The 25,824-nt window shown below is 35.8% G+C and overlaps 2 protein-coding genes across 16 annotated transcripts in view; both read left to right on the plus strand.

The window, feature by feature from the left end:
• The window catches only part of gcn1 (GCN1 activator of EIF2AK4), a 779,792-nt gene that overhangs the window by 293,390 nt on the left and 460,578 nt on the right, over positions 1–25,824 (plus strand). The gene's annotated exons all lie outside the window — the stretch shown is intronic.
• The window catches only part of citb (citron rho-interacting serine/threonine kinase b), a 135,385-nt gene that overhangs the window by 13,491 nt on the left and 96,070 nt on the right, over positions 1–25,824 (plus strand). For all 15 annotated transcript variants that reach the window (XM_068223090.2, XM_068223087.2, XM_073910033.1 and 12 more), the window contains exons 2-4: positions 10,418–10,532; positions 10,612–10,755; positions 11,629–11,748. In XM_068223090.2, coding sequence (XP_068079191.1) covers positions 10,612–10,755; positions 11,629–11,748 — 264 coding nt within the window. In that variant the 5' untranslated portion in view covers positions 10,418–10,532. The remainder of the gene's footprint in view (positions 1–10,417; positions 10,533–10,611; positions 10,756–11,628; positions 11,749–25,824) is intronic.

Raw genomic sequence — 25,824 nt, forward strand, 5'->3', positions numbered from 1 at the left:
AGTATTTGAAAAGCATGAATAACATGCAGTGGTTTTAGGGATGTTCATAGCGCTGATGCAGAGCTGTCTAAAAGTGTGTGTAAGTTTGACAGTGAGATGATTTCATGCAGCAGCCTGCGGTGTGTGTCGTGATGATGCTCGTGCTCGCTAATCCTCGAGAGCTTTCATCCGCTTTCAAACCCCCGATCCCACACATGTACACGCAGACAACTGAATATTATTTTTGGGTAAATAATAATACGATTGATGCGAGTGCTGATCAGGTAAAGGGATCGGTGTGGTCGTGACTGCAGCTCTGACTCCTTCAGTTCTGAGCTCACAGAGACGAGCATGAAAGCAGAGCAGAATATGATGTTTTTAAAAAAGACAGTGTTGTTTTGTTGGTGTGAATGGACTTGAGAGGATGCTGTTAACCACCTGATGCATGAGCATGTTTGTGTTATGCATGAGGTTTCTGCTCTCTATAACTGTATGTTACTCTTTACATCACTTTCCCTTTCTCTCTCTATCACTCTATCTGTTTCTCTTTTCATCACTTTTTTTGTTGCTATCTCTATCAATCTATCCATTGCTCTCCTTCACACTATCCGTTGCTCTATCACTATCTATAGCTGTATCTCCATCATTCCATCTTTGTTACTATATATGTTGCTCCGTCCGTCCGTCCATCCATCCTTTGATGTAAATTTTATTTTGTACAATACTTTTTAATTATATATTTAATTAGGTACTACTGGAGTTACGCGGTGGCGCAGGTAGTGCTGTCACCTCACAGCAAGAAGGTCGCTGGTTCGAGCCTCGACTGGGTCAGTTGTCGTTTCTGTGTGGAGTTTGCATGTTCTTTCCGCGTTTGCGTGGGTTTCCTCCGGGTGCTCCGGTTTCCCCCACAGTCCAAAGACATGCGCTGTAGGTGAATTGGGTAGGCTAAATTGTCCGTAGTGTATAAGTGTGAATGAGTGTGTATGGGTGTTTCCCAGCGATGGGTTGCAGCTGGAAGGGCATCCGCTGCGTAAAACATGTGCTGGATAAGTTGGTGGTTCATTCCGTTGTGGCAACCCCAGATTAATAAAGGGACTAAGCCGAAAAGAAAATGAATGAATGAATTAGGCACTACCGTACGTTTTGGTCATGCCAAGTTTTGGTCATGCCAAAGAATGCCAGTCAAGTGTCAGACCTGTTGTTTACATATTGAACAATACAAGGACCTTATTATTCAGTGGTCACAAACTCATGATCTTACTGATGTTACAAGATCAATGATTTAATATTCATCCTTGCCTTCAGCATGTCAGTGTGTCATAGCTGCTAAAATATTCTGCTTTGTGATTCCAGCCCCTTTAGTCAGAGTTCCTTGTTTGTTTCCCATTTTTTTACAGCCGAATTTCTCTTTTTCTCGCTCCCTGGAGATCGGCATTAGCTGAAAGATCAGAATAATTAAAACAAGCCTCGTCTCGAAGCACCCGTTGATTTTCCACATGCTAAATTATGCATCCAGCTGGCTTCAGAAGTATAATCATATTTTTGCATGACCATTTGCATGTCCTGGTGATGTAAGATGCAGTATTGAATGCAGGTTTAAGAAAAATGCACCAAATATGACATTTTCACTGTTTTTTTCAGAGGCCTCAAAAAATATGATAGTCTGTGATTCTCTCTAACTTTGTGGTCTGACTAAACTTCACTTCATCAGTGATAAAGAAAAGTTATCAGCATCATTTAAGATGTGCAGATACATATTTCTTCTCATAGAGCCAATATAGGCTCATTCTGAAAGCGTAGCCATATATACATTTCTGGACATCGCAAATTATGAAGAAAGTACATATGGCTGCGTTTTTGTCTTAAAAATAAACACTACGGGGTGGTATAATGGCATTTCTTTTCTTGCTTACCAGCTGATCACTTACCTCTTTATGGACTGCCGTTACCAGTTTGTCACGTGGCTTGCCACGTATGTTGGCTGACTTGAGAAGCAGAGAGAAGTTGACTACGATGATGTTGTTCAAGTCCGGCTAAGAACAGTTTCAGAATGCGGATAAGACAAAAACAGAAGCCAACAACATGGTGAGAATGTGGTAAAATCTGAAAATGTGGTAAAAATCAGACAAGGGCTTTTCTTTTTTTGTATTGCTTTTTAAAACTGTTGGTTGGTTTTAGGGAAGTGGGTGGGCGGTGGTCAATCAGTGCTTTTAAAAACTATAGGTTGATTTTTTGGGAAGAGGGAGGGGGGTTCAGTCAGTCAACTGCGGAATCTAATGGATTTTCGCGGGAACAACAGGTGCGAATGGCACTTGCCAGAGAAATTTGAGATCTGAAAAAGTGAACACAGCGGCGTCTGGCAGATTCGCGAATACAAAAACTGCAAAAAAAGTTTACCTGCTGGGACGTATTTGGCGCTCTCCAGAAATGTATTTAGGGTACGTTTTCAGAGTGAGCATGAGTTGTATAGAGCCCACTTTGTTCTGATTGGTCAGGTGGCCCTTCTCTGATTGGTCAGATATCCCATTATTGTTTGTTTATTTAGATCCCCATTAGCCACTACCGTAATGGATATTCTCCCTGGAGTCTAAAAAATAAAATGACAAGTCTATTTTAAATGATCAAATGTTAGGATTTTTTGACTGCTTACAGTACGTGTTGAACATTGTTACTGAATCTGAATTTCAGCTCTTTTGCAGTGCTTTTAAACTAGTTAATGCAAACCGTAAAAATAACATTGTTCTTAAAAAGGTATTATATTATAATTATAATAACTATTATTATTATTATTATTATTGTTATTCGTTTGAGATCTTAAAAAGCGTACACAAGCGTATTCGCAAAATACAAAAAACTGCAAAATAGTTTACCTCATGGGAAGTATTTGGCGCTCTCCAGAAATGTATATAGGGGTATGTTTTCAGAGTGAGCATGAGTTGTATAGAGCCCACTTTGTTCTGATTGGTCAGATGGCCCTTCTCTGATTGGACAGATATCCCATTATTGTTTATTGTTTATTTAGATCCCCATTAGCCGCTACCGTAATGGATATTCTCCCTGGAGTCTAACAAATAAAATGACAAGTTTACTTTAAATGATCATACAGTATGTTGGGATTGGTTGACTGCTTACAGTGCGTGTTGAAAACTATTACCATATCTGAACTTCAGCTCTTTTGCAGTGCTTTTAAACTAATTGATACAAACAGTAAAAATAGCATTGTTCTTAAAAAGGTATTATATTATTATTATTATTATTATTGTTATTATTATTATTATTATTCATTTGAGATCCTAAAAAGCATACACAGCGGCCTCTAGCGGATTCGCGAAAACAAAAACTGCAGAAAAAACGTACCTCCTGGGACGGATGTGGTGCTCTCCAGAAATGTATATAGGGTTACATTTTCAGAATTAGCCTGGGTTGAATAGCGCCCACTTTGTTTTGATTGGTCAGATGGCCCTGCTCTTCTCTGATTGGTCAGTTATCTCATTATTGTTTATTGTTTTTTTAGATCCCCATTAGCCACCAACGTAATGGGATATTCTTCCTAGAGTCTAACAAATAAAATTAAAAGTTTACTTGTAATTTTGCCGTGGGTGGTTGGAATTCCGGGAATTCTGGGAATTTTCTGGGAGACCGAACAATACGGGAGAAGGGAAAAACGGAAGTGTTGGCAGGCATGGCTTACAGTACGTGTTGAAATATATATATTAATACGTGTTGAAATAAAATGACAAATTTACTTGGTTGGTTGCTTGGCTGGTTGGTGGATTGGTTGACTGCTTACAGTACCTGTTGAAAACTGTTACCGTATCTGAACTTCAGGTCTTTTGCAGTGCTTTGAAACTAATTAATCTGCTTGTTAAGTGGTGACATGTTTGTGACGTATGTAATACTGTTTCCGGGCCCAAGCAGCCATTCATTTGAGTGGAGAAATCATTCGTTTATGATCACGTTTTATTCCTATCACACATTAAAGTTGATGTTATATAGAATCATAGTGTACACAACAATCTTTGGGCTTGCTGCATAACAAATACCAAAAATTTTTACAATTCATAAAAAAAATTATCACTTTCTGGCCATCGAATATTAGGCATGGACATACTGCATGTATTGCAATCGTGATTTTCGAAAGCATTAAATCGCTTTGTAAACTTTTATTATTACCATTTCATGAGTCTCCCCATTCAGTTGAATAGAGCGCTTGGACTCGGAAGCAGCTTCGTGTGACGTCACACTTAACAAGCGGATACAAACAGTAGCAATAGCATTGGTCTTAAAAAGGTGACACTTCAGTTGGAGACTGACTAGTATGTACACTGTAAAAAAAAAATACTGGTTGCCTTACATTTTTAAGCTGAATCAAATTAACCCTGAAATCATTTGAACTAATATTATATTTAACTGGCTTAAAACTTGTAACATTAAGTTAGGACATCGTTAACTTAGTTTAATAAGTTACAATTCATTAAAAATGAATTAATCATATAACTTTTACAGTGTAGTTGCTTATTAATATGCATATTGCTATCTGATCAACAGTTTATTAGTACTTTAAAGACTTTTATTCTGCATAACAATGTTTTAGATCTCTATCCTACCCCAAGCCTAAAATTAAGAATTGTCTGACTCTTATTTAATAAGAAATTTGACCCTGGACTACAATACCAGTGTTATGTTGAGCTGGCATATTACTCAATGGTAATTACTGAATAGATTGTATTACTCCAAATTATGGATTTTTAATTTTTTTGTTTTATGCCAAAAATCAGTAGAATATCAAGTAAAGATCATGTTATATGACAATATTTTGTAAGTTTTCATACTGTAAATGTATTAAAGCTTAAATTAGCACAATAGCATGCGTTGCTAAGAACTACTTTTTTTAATTCATGCATTCGTTTTCTTTCAGCATTTTCCTTTGGCTTATTTATCAAGGTTCGCCACAGCGGAATGAACCTCTAACTATCGGGTATATGTTTTAAGCAGCCCTAGGGCGTATATAATAGTTATTTTAAAACACAGTATTCAGCTTAATGTGCAGTTTAACTGTCATGTGATTGATGCTGACAACGGAGTAGAGTATCCAGTTGCAGATTATTACAAGAATGATCAGGCAGGCAACGGTCAACAGGGTCAAACAGGTACATGCAGAGCAATCCAAAGTCATGGTCAAATAACAGGCGAATAGTCTGTACAGGCAGCAAGGAATCAAAACTATCAAAACACTAGAGCTGTGAACCTACACTAGTTTCACGGTTAGGTTCGGCTACGATTCGGTTCAATTCGATATCTCTGTGCATCACGGTGCATTGACGGTGCTTTTCATACACAGTTTTATATTTTCTTCACAGCAGCGATTCTTCTTGTATTAAAATGTATGAATATATTTATATTTATATACTATTTGTAATTCAATTGAGTCATTTAATACAAACAGTCAGATATATAAACTGTCCCTTTAAACAACACAAGCATTTAGCAAATAATATAAACAAATATAAATATCCAGCTCGCTTTCTAATCCTTGTCTAGTTCTCTTACACCCCTTTGTTTGGTCACACCCTCAACAAAACGGTTGTGATTGGCTCTTGCGCGATGCGCTCTTCAGATGAGTGACTCTGATAAGCGGCAGGCGGCAGCGGCGATCACAGCTGATCTATGATAGACACGGTGGAGAAAACTCTGCAGCCACACGGTCGTGTCTGTATCTAGAAGTAACGTTGTAAAACAGCCGAGAGGAGAAGAGAAGTCACGCCAGCAGGTCAAATGGGTGTGCGTGCGTGCGTGCGTGCATGCATGCATGCATGCATGCATGCGTGTGTGTGTGTGTGTGTGTGTGTGTGTGTGTGTGTGTGAGAGAGAAATAGAGTTTCATTCTCTTAATCGCAGTAAAATAGAGGCTTCTGCTGTAAATATCAGCGAAAGACTGATCCAGCAAACACACACGCAGTCAAATTGTGCACAGTTTATGAGTTTTAAGTAGTTGGAGCATTGCAAATACTCGCACTCGCCTCCCTCGCGAAAAAGTGCATATGAGATAAATGACGTCAGTACATAATAACCGGTTATAATTATAACTGAACCGATACCGAATTGTCAGCATCTGCATCGCGGTGCACCGAAGAAACAATTAATTTTGACACCCCTACAAAACACAATGCAAAGGTCAAAACACAGATAGGCTAGACAGTAAAACGTGTTATGTTCACAAACATTATAACAAGACTCAGCACTGTGTGTGTGCAAGCGTAGTGTATTTATAGTCCATGTAATCAGTTCATAGTGATCCTCCGGCTGTGTGTGTGTATGTAACCCCACCAGTCCTACGCCACCCAACCCGCTCCGAGTTGGTATCGAACCGGCGACCTTTCGCATGGGAGTCGGTTGCTCTACCAAGGAGGCTAAAGACCATGGCCTCTAGCGTCTGTTGCTAGAGCACCTTTAGACGTCAGAGGAGTGAGGTTAACCTGCACAGCACACACTAGCTGTCCTCCGTTACACTCACCCCCCTAAACCTCACTCCCATCCGGGTCAAGGCACCAATGTAACCCTGTCGGTCCTACGCCGCCCAACCCGCTATGAGCTAGTATTGAACCGGCGACCTTCCGCATGGGAGTCGGTTGCTCTACCAAGGAGGCTAAAGACCATGGCCTCTAGCGTCTGTCGCTAGAACACCTTTAGAGGTCAGAGGAGTGAGGTTTACCTGCACAGCACACACTAGCTGGCCTCTGTTATATGTGTGTGTAATCAATGTTAAACAGGAACAGGTGTGTGTGAGATGCATGACAGGATTCGGTTCATTGGACAACAGTGGTTTGTTCTGTAGTCAAACAGAAACAAATCATAATAATATTGACCTTAGCACAAACAAAAAAAAAAGTATTAATATTTATTTTATTTTTGCGAAGCTAAAAGTAATAAAAAATCTCCAAACTCAAAAAATAATAGGAAATCCTGCAAAAATGTTTAATTGGGAAATATGTGATTGTCACAAAATGTTTCAAAGTATTGTCTTCAGCTCTATATACAGTGCTAAGCATATATAGGTACACTCCTCACAAATCTCTTTTAAATTCACATCTTTAATAGGAAGCTATACAATATTATATTTGTGCGTATAAATTAGTCAGTACTGAAGCCAAATCTGGAGCTCATCTAAAAAAATAACGAATGATAACAGTCCAAAAACAAGTACAGCCAATTTTATGTTATAGTAAAATATTAAATACAAATTTTAAAAACAGGAGAAAAATTTAAGAGAAGCAAAAAAATAAATATAAATTAAATAAATTAATAAATTAATTAAAATAAAAATAAAAAGTTTAAATTTTGTCGTTTGTATTTTTTTTTTTGCAATGTTTTGCTTTAACTTAATTGTATTTACTCTCAATTTCTAAATATCTTTGGTGACTAAAATATTATTTTATTAAATAAGTCTGTTTTGTTTAAATGCACCAATATACATTGGATAATAATATTGATTTTAAAAATGGGGTGTACTCGATTATGCTGAGCACTGTAAATACATCTTTTTTCTCTCAAAGAAGTGATCTGATCCTTACAAATGTTTAGCATATTGATCAAATGATCTCTTTATCTGTAAATTACCGACAGCATGAAAGATGAAATCATGAAGGAAATACAAATGCTGCAGCTCACAGTTGTTTACAGGTGCAGGAATGACATCATCATCATCATAAATAATATCTGTGTGTGTATTTATATCTCCTGTAGTCACGGGTTTGAGTCTGTAGCAACGTGTGAAACGAGTCACAGGACTTTCAGCAGTTTTTAATGTGTTTACCGTGTGTGTGTGTGTTTGTGTTTGTGTGTGTGTGTGTGTGTTCCTTCAGGCAGCACGTTTCTGTGAATGTGAACATGAGTTCATGCTCCTTTTTGGATTTGGAAAGCGATTCCATGAGCATCTTTTGGAATTTTTGTGTGTGTGTGTGCGTGTGTTTTGTAATCTATAAGCCTCCTAACACTGAATTGTAAAGCCTCAAGCTACTAAAATGAAAACCCAAAGAAAGAGAGAGAGAGAGAGAGAGAAGGAGAAAGAGGGAATGATATGGAGGAGTGGAGATGCTTGTGCTTTTATTAGGAGCTCTTTTCTTCTGTCGTTCATTTTTTCCCCTCCATCTCCAAGGATGCCAAGAAGAGAGTGGCAGTTAGAAACAGTCTGTGCATATCTAATATGATTGGGCTTGTTAAAAATAGACCGCACTATATACTCCGTTCCTGAGCTCACACACACACACACATACACATGCAATGCTTACAGTTTTGAGTCATACGCAAAGCAAAATGGCAGCATTCTCACTAAAAGCAGGCGATTGGGAATAAAAAACCCGATTGTTCCCCTGAGTTAAAAGATGATGTCATCAATATTTTGTTTTTCGTTTTCATTGTGAGGTCACACTTTTCAGTGCGGTTGCATTAGGTAAATGTATTTATGAAAATGAGCCAAGAAGCATCTATTAATCATAGTTTAACATTTATTACGGTATAAAAATCAAGAGTTGTGCTTGTTAACATTAGTTAATGCACTGAGTTAATAAGAACTAACAATGATGACTTTATTTTTATTTAAACAGGACCTATTATGTCCCTTTTTACAAGATGTAATATAAGTGTCTGATGTCCCCAGAGTGTTTATGTTAAGGTTAAGCTCAAAATACCACACTAATAATGTTTTATAACTCTTTGAAACTGACCCTTTTAGGCTTTGATCCTAATTGAGGCTTTTTGGTGGCTGCCGCTTTAAATTCAAATAAGATTGTGCTCTTTTCAAAAGAGGGCGGAGCTACACATGCCTGTGTCAGCATAGTGGCATATTCAAAAACAAGACTAATGTCCTATGCTATTGAGAGAGAGATGGTCACTAGTGGGCGGGGCTTTTCCCCTCTGATGACACGTACAAAGGAAGAATGTCAATCAAAGTGTTTCTGCAGACTGTTTTTATCAAGTGTGATTATGAAAACTAACATTATTATTATCAGTAGAAGCTAATTATTATCACAGACTGCTGCCACGCTACTGTGTTTTTGAATGATAGGTCTCCTTTAACTAACGTTGACAGAGATGAATAAATACTGGAATAAATATTGTTTGTTTTATGTTCATGTTAGTAAGTACATGAACGTTAAACAATGGATTCTAATTGTAAAGTACCCATTGTAGTTAAAACCCCATCTTGTAATATTCAAAAGTGACCGTTTTTAGTAACTTACCTATATTAATTTAATTAAATTTAGTTTAATTATTTTTTTTAATTTAATGCAAGTTTCATTCTAATGCAGAATTCCCAATTAGTCCAAATTAAATTAAAATAAATTTTATTTAAATGTATTTACATTTTTATTTTATGGATTAAAATTTGTATTTTATTTTATATAATTTTTTTTTTTTAATTTCATTTTGTCCTCCTAATCACTGTAAATTTAATTAAATTTAATTTAATTTAATTTAATTAAATTAAATTAAATTTAATTTATTTTATTTTATTTTATTTTATTTTATTTTATTTTATTTTATTTTATTTTATTTTATTTGCATGATTCACTCTAATACAGAATCATTCCAAACAGTCTAAATTTTATATATATATATATATATATATATATATATATATATATATATATATATATATATATATATATAAATATATATATATATATATATATATATTTTTTTTTTTTAGAATATTGTTTTAAAATAATTTATTAACATTCCATTTGTATGCATGATTCACTTTAGTACAGAATCACCCCAGCTTTATTTAATTTTATTTTTATTTATTTGCATGATTCACTCTAATACATAATTATCCCAATCAGTCTAAATTTATTTTTATTATTTTTTTTATTATTTTATTTTATTATATTTTATTTTATTTGCATGATTCACTCTTGTACAGAATCCTTCCAATTAGTCTAAAAAAATTTTAATATTATAAAAAATATAAAATAAAATTAGTTTTAATTAATTTATTTCATTTGTATGCATGATTCACTCTAGTACAGAATCCCCCCAATAAGCTTTATTTTTTTATTTCATTTTATTTTATTTGCATGCATCATTCACTTTAGTGCATACACATCCCAATCAGTCTAATTTAATTTTATTTTATTTTATTTCTTTTTTATTTTATTTTATTGCTAATACAGCATTATTCCAATCAATTTAATTTAATTTAATTGCTATTACAGCATTATCCAAATTAATTTAATTTAATTTAATTGCTAATACAGCCTCATCCCAATCCATTTAATTTAATTTAATTTAACTTCTAATACAGGTTTATCTCAATCAGTCTTATTTTATTTCATTTTATTTTTAGTCCGATATTAGCTTAAATAAAATCATAGCATTTAATCTGCATAATTGAATGTTAGATGGTGCTTTTATCAACTTTTTTTTTTTTTTCTAGATAAGGGCAAGTTCATTCAGACCTCGTCTTTCAGCCTACAAGATTCTTGAAAATAAGAACTTCCGAGCCGAAGCTTTCAGTCTGCTAGAAGAAGTATAGACAATCATATATAAAGGTGCGTCTGCAGATCTACACAATAAAGTCCTGTTTGATGGATAATTCAGTCTTACACCCTCTTCTTTGCTGTTTGAAAGATGGAGCAGGAGATTTCCAAAGTGCAGCGTAAGATGTCAGACTTGGAGTCAGTTTTGCAGCAGAAAGACGTGGAGCTCAAGGCTTCAGAAACCCAGAGAAACATCTTAGAGCAAGACCTGGCAACCTATATCACCGAATGCAGCGTGAGTTTAATGTTTGAGACTGGAATTATGGCATGGTCTGAGTTGCATGACTTTGTTATTGCTTAGTTAGTTATGTGATTTAATAACGTGAATTATTTAAAATGTTAATTTATTTTGTTTTATTTTACTTTTATTTATTAATGTTTTATTACATTTTATTAATTTAAAACTAAATGTTATTATTTTTTATTTTATTTAACTTATTTTTTTTAATTAAATTTATTAAATTTTTAATTTTAATTATGTTATTTTATTTTGTTTTATTTTTATTTTACTTTATAATTTGTATTTTATTTATTTAATGTTTTATTATTTTTAGTTTATTTAATTTTTATTTATTTTATTTACATTTTTATTATTTTTAATTTATCTAAAATGTTATTTAATATTTAATTTGTTTTATTAGTTTAGATTTAAAATTTACTCAATTCTATGTAGTTTTATTTTATTTTATTTATTTAAATGAATTTTTTTGGTTTTATTTTATTTTACTTTAATGTTTTTATTTAATTTAATTTATTTTATTTTACGTTTTAATGTTTTTATTTTATTTAATTTGAATTATTATTTTTTGTTTATTCAAATTACAATTTTATTTTTATTTTACTTTATTTCATGTTTTTATTTAATTTAATTATTTTTAATTAAATCTTATTTATTTAAATTTTATCTTATTAAATGTTAATTCTTTTCTTTAATTTTATTTTTTTAAATTTTGATTTTATTTTATTTGCATGGCCAGCATTTTGGTTATGTTTGTTGTTTCAATAAGCGAAGAGCTCATGCACTGAAAAAAGAAAGAAAATATGGTCATTCCAAAGAAAATAAATTAGTCATTCCAAATAAAATTAATTAAATGTGTGTGTGTTTTAGAGTTTGAAGCGCAGTTTGGAGCAGGCCCGCATGGAGGTTTCGCAGGAAGATGATAAAGCTCTTCAGCTGCTGCACGACATTCGAGAGCAGAGCAACAAACTGCAGGAAATCAAAGAACAGGTTTGGATTCAATGCAGTTTATTTATTTAAACTTTTATTTCATTTATTTAAAATTGTTATTTTATTTAATTACTTAAAATTTTCATTTTATTTCATACATTTTTTATTTTATTTTATTCATTAAAAGTTTTTTTTATTTGATTTATTATTTTTTATTAATTTTATCTGATTTTTATATATTTATTTTTTTATTTTATGTATACTTTTTATTTTATGTATTTAATTTTTGTTTATTTTTTGTATTCAATCTTTTTATTTATTTATTTTTAGTTAATGTATAGTTTTTTTATTTAATTTTTTATGTATTTCTATTTTTTATTTATGTATACATTTTTTATGTATTTTTATTTTATGTATTTAATTTTTTTATGTGTTTAATTTTTTATTTTATGTATTTATTATTTTATGTATCTAACTTCTTTATTTTATATTTTTGGACCTAATATTAACACTTTTACTACTTTATTTTTTATCAAATCACACATATATAAGATAAATCGCCTCATAATGAACTACCTCAAGACATGGGCGATTTATAATTGCAGCAAACTGTTTGGAAGCAATAAAAGTGTCCAATAAGATGTCCAAAATCTTTACACTCATTGACCCAGAGACTGTTTAGATCAGGGGTGTCAAACTCAATCCCTGGAGGGCCGAAGCCTTGCACAGTTTAGTTCCAACCCTGCTCCAACACACTTACCTGTAGGTTTCAAACAAGCCTGAAGGACTCAATTAGTTTGATCAGGTGTGTTTAATTAGGGTTGGAACTAAACTGTGCAGAGCTGCGGCCCTTTTGGAACTGAGTTTGACACCTGTGGTTTAGATGCACGTCACTGATGAGAAGATGACGGATGTTTACTGTATGATGACCGAAATGGCCTTAAACACCCAGCAACGCACAGGACATCAACATGACGTTAGATTGACATTGTCCCCCAGTGTCGTGGAGACGTTGCAGTTTGTTTGGAAATGAAAATCATGTTGTCGTCAGAACTCACCGTCAGGCCAACGTTCAACCTGAAATCAACCAAATATGAACGTCTAATGATGTTACAACTTGACGTTGTTTGGATGCCACCACTGTGACGTCTATCAGACGTTGGATTTTGGTTGCCATACCTGAGGAATAAATGTCAGTGTTTGACATCAATATGACGTTGGTTTAAGATGTTGGCTCGACGTTGGATTTTGGTCACCTACCAACACAACCTGAAATTAACCAAAAATTAACGTCTAATGATGTCACACCTTGACGTTGTGTGGACGTTACCACTATGATGTCTATCAGATGTTGGATTTTGGTTGCCATACCTGAGGAATAAATGTCAGTGTTTGACGTCAATCTGACGTTGGTTTAAGATGTTGTTGATAATGTCTCATGACATTGTGTGCCTGCTGGGCAATAACTAAGTGCACTACAGAATGTTACGTTTACACACATGCACAAATTACATGTAAATGCATCAGCTCTTCACAGTGTAATACTCGCTACTCTTGAGTACTTTAGAAAGGTCTCATACTTTGAGTAAAATTGACAACAGATAATTTTACTCACACTACATTTTAAGGCAAGTAATGGTACTTTTGCTTGAGGATGATTTTTCAGTACTCTTTCCACCACTGGCTGTTTGTTTAAACCACTTATTTAAAATGAACTGAATCGCAACACAATTCTTGATCTTTTTGGGAGATGATGTTGAACAGAGCAAGGAATTTTTAACAGTATTTTCTATAATATTTTTTCTTCTGCAGGAAGTTTTATTTTTTTTTATTTCAGCTAGAATAAAAGCAGTTTTGAATTTTAAAAGCCATTTTAAGGTCAATATTATTAGCCTCCTGTAACAGAAATTAGCTCATTTTATGAATATTAATAATCAACAATAATGGTTTATTCTTAATTATTAATATTCCGGCTTAAGCTTCAGTCAATTTGGTCAAACAAACATATGATTGTATATGATCCTGCCGCGCGACCGAGCGGACTCTCAGATTATGAATATCAATTATCAACAATAACGAATTATTATTAATCATTAATATTCTGGATCAATTTGTTGTTAATTTGACCAAACAAACATAACCAGAGCCGCTGCTCTTCCGAGCGGACACGGTAATGATCTATTCTATTAGAAAAAGGAGATTATTGATACTTCTTGTGAAGTAGATTAATCATTCATAAGTTTTAATTAACTTATAGAAAAGGTCATTGAAACACAGATTCCCCTGCCTAGCTGTTATGAGGCAAACAATACAATTCATTTGATTATCATTTGATTCATTGACTAGTCAGACAGATAACGGACAAACGCACGAACATACATCATACATAGAACAAAGGTAAACCACATGGAGATCGGCTATATGGGTCTATAGAACATGTAACAAGAAATGCTTGTAGTTTCTGCCAACTCGACTCTACACCATAACTTTTCAATCCAGATGGACGGGGCAACCATTACTGCATCCAAAATGGTGAAAAGCCTTGGAGTAACGATTGATGACCAACTAAATTTCTCTGACCACATTTCTACTGCTCGATCGTGCAGATTCGCACTCTATAACATCAGAAAGATCCGACCCTTCCTATCTGAACATGCAGCTCAACTCCTTGTTCAAGCTCTTGTTCTCTCCAAACTGGATATACTGCAACTCTCTACTAGCCGGGCTTCCAGCTAACTCTATCAAACCTCTTCAACTGCTCCAGAATGCAGCAGCACGAGTGGTCTTCAATGAACCTAAACGAGCACATGTCACTCCGCTGCTCATCCGTTTGCACTGGCTGCCAGTTGCTGCTCGCATCAAATTCAAAGCTCTGATGTTTGCCTACAAAGTGACTTCTGGCCTTGCTCCTTCTTATCTGCTCTCACTTCTGCAGATCTATGCGCCCTCCAGAAACTTGCGTTCTGTGAATGAACGTCGCCTCGTGGTTCCATCCCAAAGAGGGAAGAAATCACTTTTGCGAACGCTCATGCTCAATCTGCCCAGTTGGTGGAATGAACTCCCTAACTGCATCAGAACAGCAGAGTCACTCGCTACTTTCAAGAAACGACTAAAAACTCAACTATTTAGTCTCCACTACACTTCCTAATCTGCAATTGCCTCTCTGAATATCACACTAACTGTACCAAAAAAAAAAAAAAATACTAATACTACTAATACTTCCCTTCTTAGACTTTACAGACCTGAAACTTGCCTACAGCACTTATTTATTGTTGCTCTTAGTTGTGTAAATTGCTTCCTTGTCCTCATTTGTAAGTCGCTTTGGATAAAAGCGTCTGCTAAATGACTAAATGTAAATGTAAATAGTAAAGCGAGGGAATAGAGATTTCAGATAAAGAGTGACAAAACTTTCAGTTCCACACGCACCATTAAGGATCACCAAGATTATAAAAACAAAAACACCTTTTTTGATAAAAGGGGCACAGCTTGATCGCATAACTAAAAATACCTGAACTTTAATGTCTGGGGTCTCTCCCTTTTGCTCCCGTCGTGATGAAACTCCTTTGATGTCCTTCTTGATGCGTTAAGTTTGCAATACAGTTCTGAGAAACGCGATCGCAAACTTTAAACTGAGTTTACTTTGCCGGAAAATAAGAAAGCGTGGCTGGAAAGTCCATGCGGCTTAGAAGAGCCGCTCGCCCCTCAAAAGGGCCACCTTTTACGAGTTCTTTGTTTGGATCTCTCTGTAGATGATGGGGAGCAGACCGGTTATACCTGCGGGTCACGTGACAACCCGTTCAGCATTCTTGACCAATGATTTCAGGGCAAAGTTTGAGCGCGAAACCTTTCTTTGTCTCGAGGCTGCTCATATGCAAATTTGAGTGTCCGCCTAAAGCATGCGGAGAGGCATTAATGCAGGGTATTAAAGAATGTAAGCAGTGCAAGTTCTTATCTTGCTCTATGCATCATTTGTTGTAAAATGTCAAATGCAGTCCAACGACACCAGACATGGACAGGTACATCAACAGTAATAGGTACATCACAAATACATCAACATAATTCCCACACTTACATTATTTAACTAAAAAGGGCCTAAAGCAGGGGTGTCAAACTCAATTCCTGGAGGGGTTGTACAGGTAGGAAAGGTCAGAAATGAGATACAAAGTTTGCAAACATAATATTTTAATTTTGTGCTGGTCCCTGATTTCTCAGTCCAATTCCTTTTTGGACTAGTGTCCTTGTGGGTGTGGGGGTGTGTGTGTGTGTAAGAAAGGAATGTGTTTGAAACTCCCGGCCTATCTCTCCATGCTCTCTGGATAACGTAAGGTGTCGCGAATACCCAGACTTCGTGGAGCCAGGAGTCGTAAAATCCACGCAAGATACTCCTTGATAAAATCAATAAGTAATTTTATCTGTGGACTGTACGCTACACTCCTATAAGTAATATTTATTGTCGATTGTCTACGGAACAAACCACTGTCATACGACTTGCCTATTTACCCTAACTTGCCTTATTAGCCTAGTTAAGCCTTTAAATGTCACTTTAAGCAGAATACTAGTATCTTGAAAAATATCTAATCAAATATTATTTACTATCATCATGGCAATGATAAAATAAATCAGTTATTAGAGATGAGTTATTAAAACTATTATGTTTAGAAGTGTGTTGATAAAAAACACATCCATTAAACAGAAATTGTGACTATCTGAAACAGTGATGGCCAACTTATTAGCACAAGTAAAGTGACGGAGAGCATATGACCGCAGAATGAGATGTGAATGTAGGAGCATAACAGAAAAACAGCCTGCTTTCTGCCGCTTCTTGCACATCTCCCTCAGAGCCAGGCTCCATCGCACTGCGGTTGCCATGGAGACAAAAATGTTACCTAGCAGTGAAGGATGTTGCGGATGCGGTGGAAATGCTGTCGTGACGAGCTGGCAAAGGTCTCGAATTAGCAGCAATCAGACTTTAAACCAAGTGCTCACTTTTCATTTCATCCCACAGATTTGATCAGACGGTTTGGTTTAAGGACAATATTAGTTTGCTTCCGCAAGGAAGCTTTCAAACATGTGGACTGCACTTTAGTGTCTGGATTTCCTTGACTAGTGACAGTAGATGCTACAAAGGCAAATTTAAAGCACAGTTTTATTTCCTGATTTTAAGAGTTCACACTTTGCTTGTTCAGCATGCTTTCCCGGGAGAGAGCCCTGAGCTTAAGGGATCTCCAAGCCCAGGGATTCCTCCCATTAGCAGAGTGAGAGTGGAGTTTGAGCTCAGGTAGATCTCAGAAACTCCCCTGCTGATGTGGCTAAGGTAAACTACTGTAAGAAGGAAGGGAGCTAGACAAAGTGCCTGTTTTGCTTAGTCTGTTATGTATGATGCATGTCTTTGGATGGTGGGAGGAAACCGGATAACCCCGGGGCAACCCACACAGAGGGGAGGGGAGAAGGGATTGGCTGCACAGTTGCACTTGCTCCATCAGGGTTGCACTCTCAGGCTTGCATTCTCAGGCACACACACTATGCAAGTGACCTCATTTATAATGATGCCTGCATTCTCCTGTCACGTCACTTGCAATCGACACAAATAAACTGAAAGTAAGTTTCCAGTTTGTTTGCGTTGCCAGTGATGACGTTGTCCAATAATTCTAAGCACTTAAGTTGCATACCATGACAGTATACCATGTTTGTGGCTTGTTCAAACTACTTATTTGAAATGAGCTGGAACTACACAATTTCTAAGTTTTTTTTTGTCAACTTAATATTTTTTACAAATTTAGGTAGATTGAACATAAAATAATTAAGTTAAGTTAATTCCTTTATGTTTCCCCAACACAAATCGATTATGTGGAATCAGGGATTTGTTTTTTCTTTTACAGTGTATAGCATATACTTGTCTATCATGTAATTTTGTTTAATTGAGCTCAAAGTGGGCTATAATGACATGCAACAAAGATGGATATATGCTTGGATTAAAAAATAAACAAAATAAAGATTATGCATTGTTATTGTGTTTTAGGAAACAAAAGTCACAGACAAAAAAAGCCAGAAAACACATACTAAATATTTCTGAATATTTCTGTCTCTTGGCTACTCACTTAAAACAGTTGAGTTAATAATAACCCAACAGGTAACCCAATAATGGGTCGTTTTGGCACCAACCTGCTATTGGGTTATTTTAACCCAATCCATGGAGTTTTTAAGGTTAACCCAACAATTTGTATTACAGAAATTACAACAATAATTTGTTCGATTATTTTGGCAAAAAGTGGCTTAACCACTATTTAATAAATTATTATTATTATTGATGTCTCTGCTGGGTCCTATAAAGATTAGAATGATGGCACAATATCTGAAATATGTGTATCATCTCCGCCAAAAAAAAAAAAAGAAAAATGGAGAAATTAACATGGAGTTAAAGAAAGCATTTTTATCCGTATATAGATTGGCTATGAACCGAATGTTTGTATCATCAAATTAAGAGTGCTGGTGAAACGGATATAAAAAACAAGACATGGAAAGGTAATTTCTGGAGGATTTTAGGGCCCTAAGCAATTCCAGCCGAAGGGCCCAAGTCCTGAAATGTACCTTTTCTACTTTTATTTAATATTTATTTATGTTGCTGTTTTTTATATAACTCAATCTTCTTTTCAAAATTTTAAATTAATGCAAAGCTCTACGTTTTAAATGATTAGTTTTCTGAAAATTTATTTACTACAAGCAATAATACATACATTTTTTTTTTTATAAATGTGACTGCTGGACTGCTCCGTGATGGATATTTTATTTTGTAATATTATTATTACATAACATTACATTATTATAATAATATTATACTTTATTGTATATTAAATGATATTTAATTACATTAAAATTGTATTTGTTTAACTTTCACTGTACAAAATATGGAAGAAAACGATGTTACAGTTGAAGTCAGTATTATTAGCCCCCCTGTTTATTCTTTTCCCCGATTTCTGTTTAACAGAGAGCAGATATTTTTCAACACATTTCTAAACATAATAGTTTCTCTAATAACTGATTAAATTTATCTTTGCCATGATGAAAGTAAATAATATTTTACAAGATATTTTTCAAGACACTTCTATACAGCTTAAAGTGACATTTAAAGGCTAAACTAGGTTAATTAGGGTAATTAGGCAAGTTATTGTATAATGATAGTTTGTTCTTTAGACAGTCGAAAAAAAATAGCTTAAAGGGGCAAATAATTTTGTCCTTAAAATGGTGTTTAAAAATTTTAAAACTGATTTTATTCTAGCCGAAATAAAACAAATAAGACTTTCTCCAGAAGAAAAAATATTATCAGACATACTGTGAAAATGTCCTTGCTCTGTTAAACATAATTTGGGAAATATTTAAAAAAGGGGAAAAAAAATCAAAAAGGGGGGCTATATTTCTGACTACAACTGTATATAGATTTCCTGGGACCCTATGTACGCATAATAATACCGCTGTTCTGAGTCAGTTTATTGAGTTGACTGTTGAAAATCCAAATTTTTAACCCACCCACTTGAGTAATAAATAAATAACCAAACAAAGGCTAAAAATAACCCACCAAAGCACCAAATATTTAACCCAACTGGCTGAGTTATTAATAAATAACCCCATAAAGGTTAAAAATAACCCAACAAAGCACTGAATATTTTAACTTAACTACTGGGTTAATTAAATAACCCAACATTTTTTAGAATGTAGAATGTGTACTACAAAATCATGTCAAAATCCTTATTTCCACTCGTTCTGAAGCAAAAGTACAAACTTTTGAATTCATTCATTCATTCATTCATCTTCTGCCGCTTTTCCGGGGCCGGGTCGCGGGGGCAGCAGTCTTAGCAGAGAACCCCAAACTTCCCTCTCCCCAGACACTTCCTCCAGCTCCTCCGGGGGGATCCCGAGGCGTTCCCAGGCCAGCCGAGAGACATAGTCCCTCCAGCGTGTCCTGGGTCTTCCCCGAGGCTGCCTCCCGGTGGGACATGCCTGGAACACCTCCCTAGGTAGGCGTCCAGGAGGCATCCGAAACAGATGCCCGAGCCACCTCAGCTGACTTCTCTCGATGTGGAGGAGCAGCGGCTCTACTCCGAGCTCCTCCCGGGTGTCAGAGCTCCTCACCCTATCCATAAGATTGGGCGCCCTGCCACCCTTCGAAGGAAACTTATTTCGGCCGCTTGTATCCGAGATCTTGTCTTTTAGGTCATGATCCAGAGCTCATGACCATAGGTGAGAGTAGGAACGTAGATTGACCGGTAAATCGAGAGCTTTGCCTTTCGGTTCAGCTCCTTCTTCACTACAACAGACCGGTACATCGACCACATTACTGCTGCCACTGCACCAATCCGCCTGTCAATCTCACGTTCCATCCTTCCGTCACTCGTGAACAAAACCCCAAGATACTTAAACTCCTCCACCTGGGGTAAGGACTTTCCTCCAACCTGGAGATGGCAAACCACCTTTTTCCGGTGGAGCACCATGACCTCGGACTTGGAGGTGCTGATTCTCATCCCAGCCGTGTCACACTCGGCAGCAAACTACCCCATTGCATGCTGAAGGTCCATGTATGATGAAGCCAACAGAACAACATTGTCTACGAATAACAGAGATGAAATCCTGTGTTCCCCAAACCGGACCCCCTCCAGCCCAAGTCTGCGCCTTGAAATTCTGTCCATAAAAATCATGAATAGAATTGGTGACAAGGGGGAGCCCTGCAGGAGTCCAACATGCACTGGAAACAAATCTGACTGATTGCCAGTAATGCGAACCAGACTCCTACTCTGTTCATACAGGGACGAGACGGCCCTTAACAGATCGCCTCTGACCCCATACTCCCCGAGCGCCCTCGCGAGGGACACGATCGAATGCCTTCTCCAAGTCCACAAAGCACATGTGGACTGGTTGAGCATATACTCCCATGAACCCTCGAGCACCCTGGTGAGGGTATAGAGCTGGTCCTTTTGAATTCTGTAAACCAATTTTTTGTCATGCAGTTGAACAAACGTACACTGAAAAAAAGTGTTGAATGCAGAACTGTTGCAACCAATTTATTTTTATTGAATTTAAACCAATAAATTAAATTTGACAATGTTCAACTTAATTTGTTTGTTCAAATTCAGCCCAAATTGTTTACAACCACTTAACGTAAAAGAATTGAGTAAATCCCAGGAATCATCCTTGAATATTTTTTTTTCAGTGTATGAGTGGTGAATATGAATGTTCATTTTGTCATCACTGTTGTACTTGTTTGTTAGATTTTCAAGTCTTTTCTTCTTTTCTTGTGACTCATCTCACAGCAGGCTTTACTTCAGTTTTCATTGAAGAATTATTCCTTATTCCTTGTGGGTAAATTTACTAAAAATGTTGGTGTCTCTTGAGCTTAAAAGCAAAAAAAAAAAAAAAAAAGCGCAAAGTGGCACAGAAAGGCCTTTCATTATTTTCATGAATATATGAAGTTGCTCATTGGTTTGTTAAGCTCAGAGGGGAATCGCTCCATTAAGCTGTCAGTTCGGAGCGGAGCTGCTTTTAGTGGGTGATTTCCAGTTCAGATGGGAGCTCTTTTTTTAGATTTTTGGCATTTAGTGAACTCGCTCATCTGAGAGTTGCGTCAGATGATGGTATTGCAGTCTTAAAATGGGAAAGGCCAACTGTATTTAGTTTCTTGGAAACATTAAGTACAATAAGTGTTTAGTTGAACTCATTCATTCATTCATTTTTCTACGATTTGTGATATTTCCTTCTGATGAAAGAATTCATCCGGGACCCGTTTTAGAGTTTGAAAGCTTTGTAGATGTTTTATTTCCAGCCCACTTTCTGGATCAAAAAAAGTATAGTCACAAATGACGTTATCTGTGCAGGAGGGCAATTAGCTCTCTATTGATAATTAAGCAGTCAAATTAGCACAGAGGACGACTGTGTTGACTCACTTTGAGCTGTTTTTTTCTCGTTCATATTGTGACTTTCATTCGGGAGGCAATTTCACAAAATGTCAAGCACCTCTTTTCTGTCATTTATGATGAATAATTATGATGCTTATTGTAAAATAAAGCAAGAACACACATTATTTTCTATATTTGTTTTTCTGCACATGGCTGTTTTAAACACTATAAGCTCAAGCCTTACTGATTTTATTAGTAAAATATTAAAGTCAGTACTTTAATTGGCATGTTAAGTTAAACATTGCTAAATGTAATTATTTTTTATTTATTGAGCTTATATAAATTGTTTGCAGCTGCTTGCATTAAAAATGCAGTATATCTACTGAATATGTCTTTTTTCAGTGGATGAGAGAGTAATATGATGCATGTTTATCAACATTAGCTGGCAGCTAGCTCTCTGCAACTCTCACATAGTCGTCCACTGAAGCTAAGGAGGCCTGAGCCTGGTCAGTACCTGGATGGCAGACCACATGGGAAAGCTAGGTTGCTGTTGGAAGTGGTGTTAGTGAGACCAACAGGAGGCGCCCAACCTGCAATCTGTGTGAGTCCTAACACCCCAGTATATTATAGGAGACTCTATACTCCTCAGTGAGCGCCGTCTTTCAGATTAGAAGTTTAACTGAGGTTCTGACTCTGTGGTCATTAAAAATCCCTGGATGTCTTTCGAAAAGAGTAGGAGTTTAACCCATCACTCACCAATCAGCTGGTATGTGGTGTGCGGTCTGGCGCAATATGGCTGCTGTCGCATCATCCAGATGTGGGGATTCCCCCCTACTATGTGTAAAGCACTTTGAGTGTCCAGAAAAGCGCTATATACAGTGGAAACCAGAAGTTTACATGCAAAAAAGAAGCATAATCATTTTTAAAAAAATGTCTGGTGGTAAATAATTTTTAGTGTTAACTATTTTAGATCTGTTAGTATTACCTAAATGATTTACATTTGCTAAATGCCAGAATAATGAGAGAATTTTTTTAGAGAATTTTTTTATTAATTTTGAGACAGTCAAAAGTTTACGTACATTTAGCTTTGTTTTTAAACTGTATAACTTTGGTCAAATGTTTTGGTATCCTTCCACAAGCTTCTCACAATAGTTTGCAGGAGTTTTGGCCCATTCCTTTTGACAGAATTGGTGTAACCGTGTCAGATTTTTAGGCTGTCTTGCTCTCACAAGCTTTTTCAACTCTGCCCACAAATTTTCTATAGGATTGAGATCAGGGCTTTGTGATGGCCACTCAAAAACATTCACTCTGTTGTCCTTAAAGCACATTTTACCTAATTTGGCAGTGTGCTTAGGGTCATGGTCTGTTTGGAAGACTCATTTGTGGCCAAGTTTTAATTTCCTGGCTGATGTCTTGAGATGTTGCTTCAGTATTTCTACATGATGTTCTTTCTTCATGATGCCATCTATGCTATTAAGTAGACCAGTCCCTCCTGCAGCAAAACAGCCCCACAACATGATGCTGCCGCCCCCATACTTCACAGTTGGGATGGTGTTCCCAGGCTTGCAAGCTTTCTCCTTTGTCCTCCAAATGTAACACTGGTCATTATGGCCAAACACTTCAATCTTAGTTCCATCAGACCACAAGTCATGTCTCCAAAAATTACTTTTTTTTTTTTTTTTTTCTAAGTGTAATTTAGCTGAGTTTTTTTTAGAGGCATATTAATCTTATTGTATGTAAACTTTTGACTTTCAAAAAAAGTAATAACAATTTCTCAAATAATATATCTCTCATTATATTATTATTAAGCATAAGAGAAACAAATTTGATAATCCTAACTTACCTAAAAGAGAAAAAATTTATTCACATTAACATCTGACTTTTTTGAAATGGTTATGTGCTTTTTTATACAGAGTATGTAAAATTCTGCTTTCAACTGTAAATGTATGGATTTATTATTATTATTATTATTATTATTAATGTTATTTTTATTAGTGGTAATAGTAGTAGTAGATGTAACATACATGGTAACACTTTACAATAAGGTTCATTAGTTAATTCATTTACTAACATGAACTAATCATGAACAACACATGTACAGCATTTATTAATCATAATTGAACATTTACTAATGCATTATTAACATCCAAGTCCATGCTTGTTAACATTAGTTAATGCACCATGAGTTAACATGAACTAACAATGAACTACTGTATTTTCATTAACTAACGTTAACTAACATGAACAAATACAGTAGTAAATATGTTGTTCATTGTTTGTTCATGTTAGTAAATGCATTAGTTAACATTAACTAATGAACCTTACTGTAAAGTGTGACCACATACATTTCTATTGTGCATAACTTAAGAGAACCCCAAAAGAACCACAGTAATGTTTACAAAACAAAAAGCATAACAATAAAAAAAAAAATTGTAACTCATTTAACATCAAGTTTCCTTAAACACCATATAGTTTAAGGAAACTTGCTGTTCAATGAGTTAAATTTTTTTACTGTAACATTTTTAGTTTTTTACTGTTGAAACTACAGACATACTCATACGTGAACACTTTGTCTTGTAATTAGTTACACCACTGAACATTGTTAGCTAGTAGCAACATTATTCTGATGCATCTGGATATATTAGACTTGTTATTTATTTGTTATAATATTTACTGGAGAAAATATTTATATTTACTTCATACACGATAATACAATATTAGGGTTATTTTCAATAATATTTATCAAAAAAGAATGGAATAAATGAAATCAGTTGTTGGAAATTATGTATAAGATGTCATTTAAAAGTTCTGTGTTAAAGCTTTTAGTACTGCAACACCAAATAAATAATTTCAAACAACAAAATTAATAATTATGAGGAAAATTCTAAATTTGAAATGCCTAAGTTAGATTTACTGTTGGACATTGTTGCCATATGGCAACCAGTGGTCTAAAGTAACTAATTACAACAGTCGTTTTTCTCAGGAGTTTCTCAGGAATTTACCAAGTAGTTTTATAAATGGGTACTTTTACTTTCACTTGAGTACATTTTTAGTGCAGTCATTGGTATTTTTACCCCACTACTTTCCTTCAACTTGCAGTCACTACTTTTTTCCTGCCTGCGGGGATTAGAAAAATCAGTCCTTCAATTCCTGTCCAATCAAATCACACACAGAAGGTAAATCGCATCATAAGGGACTACCTCCCGCAGCAAACTTTGAAAAAAGTTTGGCAAAGTTTGGAAGCATTAAAAGTGTACAAGAAGATCATTTTTAAACGCATTGACCCAGAGACTGTTTTGATGCATGTCACTGATGAGAAGATGACTGTTGGGTCTGTATGATGACCCAAATGGCCTTAAACACCCAGCAATGCACAGGACATCAACATGACATCAAATTGACATTGTCCCCCAGTGTCGTGGAGACGTTGCATTTTGTTTGGAAATGAAAATCATGTTGACGTTAGAACTCACCGTCAGGCCAAAGTCCAACCTAAAACCAACCAAATATCAACGTCTAATGATGTTACAGCTTGATGTTGTTTGGACGTTACCAGTATGACGTCTATCAGACGTTGGATTATGGTTGCCATACCTGATGAATAAATGTCAGTGTTTGACGTCATTGTCCTTAGACACTGGCTAGACTTGAAATGTTGTCACCTGACATCACAACCTAGATCTAACCTAATGTTAATGTCTTATGACATTGTGTGCAGGGCCAGCACGTCCATAGAGGCGACCTAGGCGGCCGCCTAAGTTATATCTGCGAATATGTCCTCTATTTGCTAAACGGTCACTTTCGTTTTCACGTTCGGATTGAGGGCGGCGTGATCGTTCGTTGCCTAGAGTGGCAGTTCCGCTTTCTCCAGCACTGGTTGTGTGCCTGCTGAGCTATAACCAAATGCCCTACAGAATGTTACGTTTACACACACATGGACAAATGTAAATGCATCAGCTTTTTACAGCGTGATGCTCACTACTCGCTACTCTTGAGTACTTTAGAAAGGGCTACTTTTTACTCATACTAATTTGTTACTAAGGGTGCTTTCACACCTACACTTTTGTTTCGGAACGTGTCTCGTTTGCCCAGTTAGCGCGGTTCGATTGGCATATGTGAACAGGGCAATCGCGCTCTGTTCCGCGCCAAAGTAATCGCTCCGAGATCGCTTGAATGAGGTGGTCTCGGCTCGATTGAAACGAACCCTGGAGCGGTTCAATTGCAGTGAGAAAGCGATCCGATCCGAGCGCGG

Source organism: Danio rerio, chromosome 8 (genome assembly GCF_049306965.1).
Source record: "Danio rerio strain Tuebingen ecotype United States chromosome 8, GRCz12tu, whole genome shotgun sequence".
In the NCBI taxonomy this organism is placed as follows: Eukaryota; Metazoa; Chordata; class Actinopteri; order Cypriniformes; family Danionidae; genus Danio; species Danio rerio.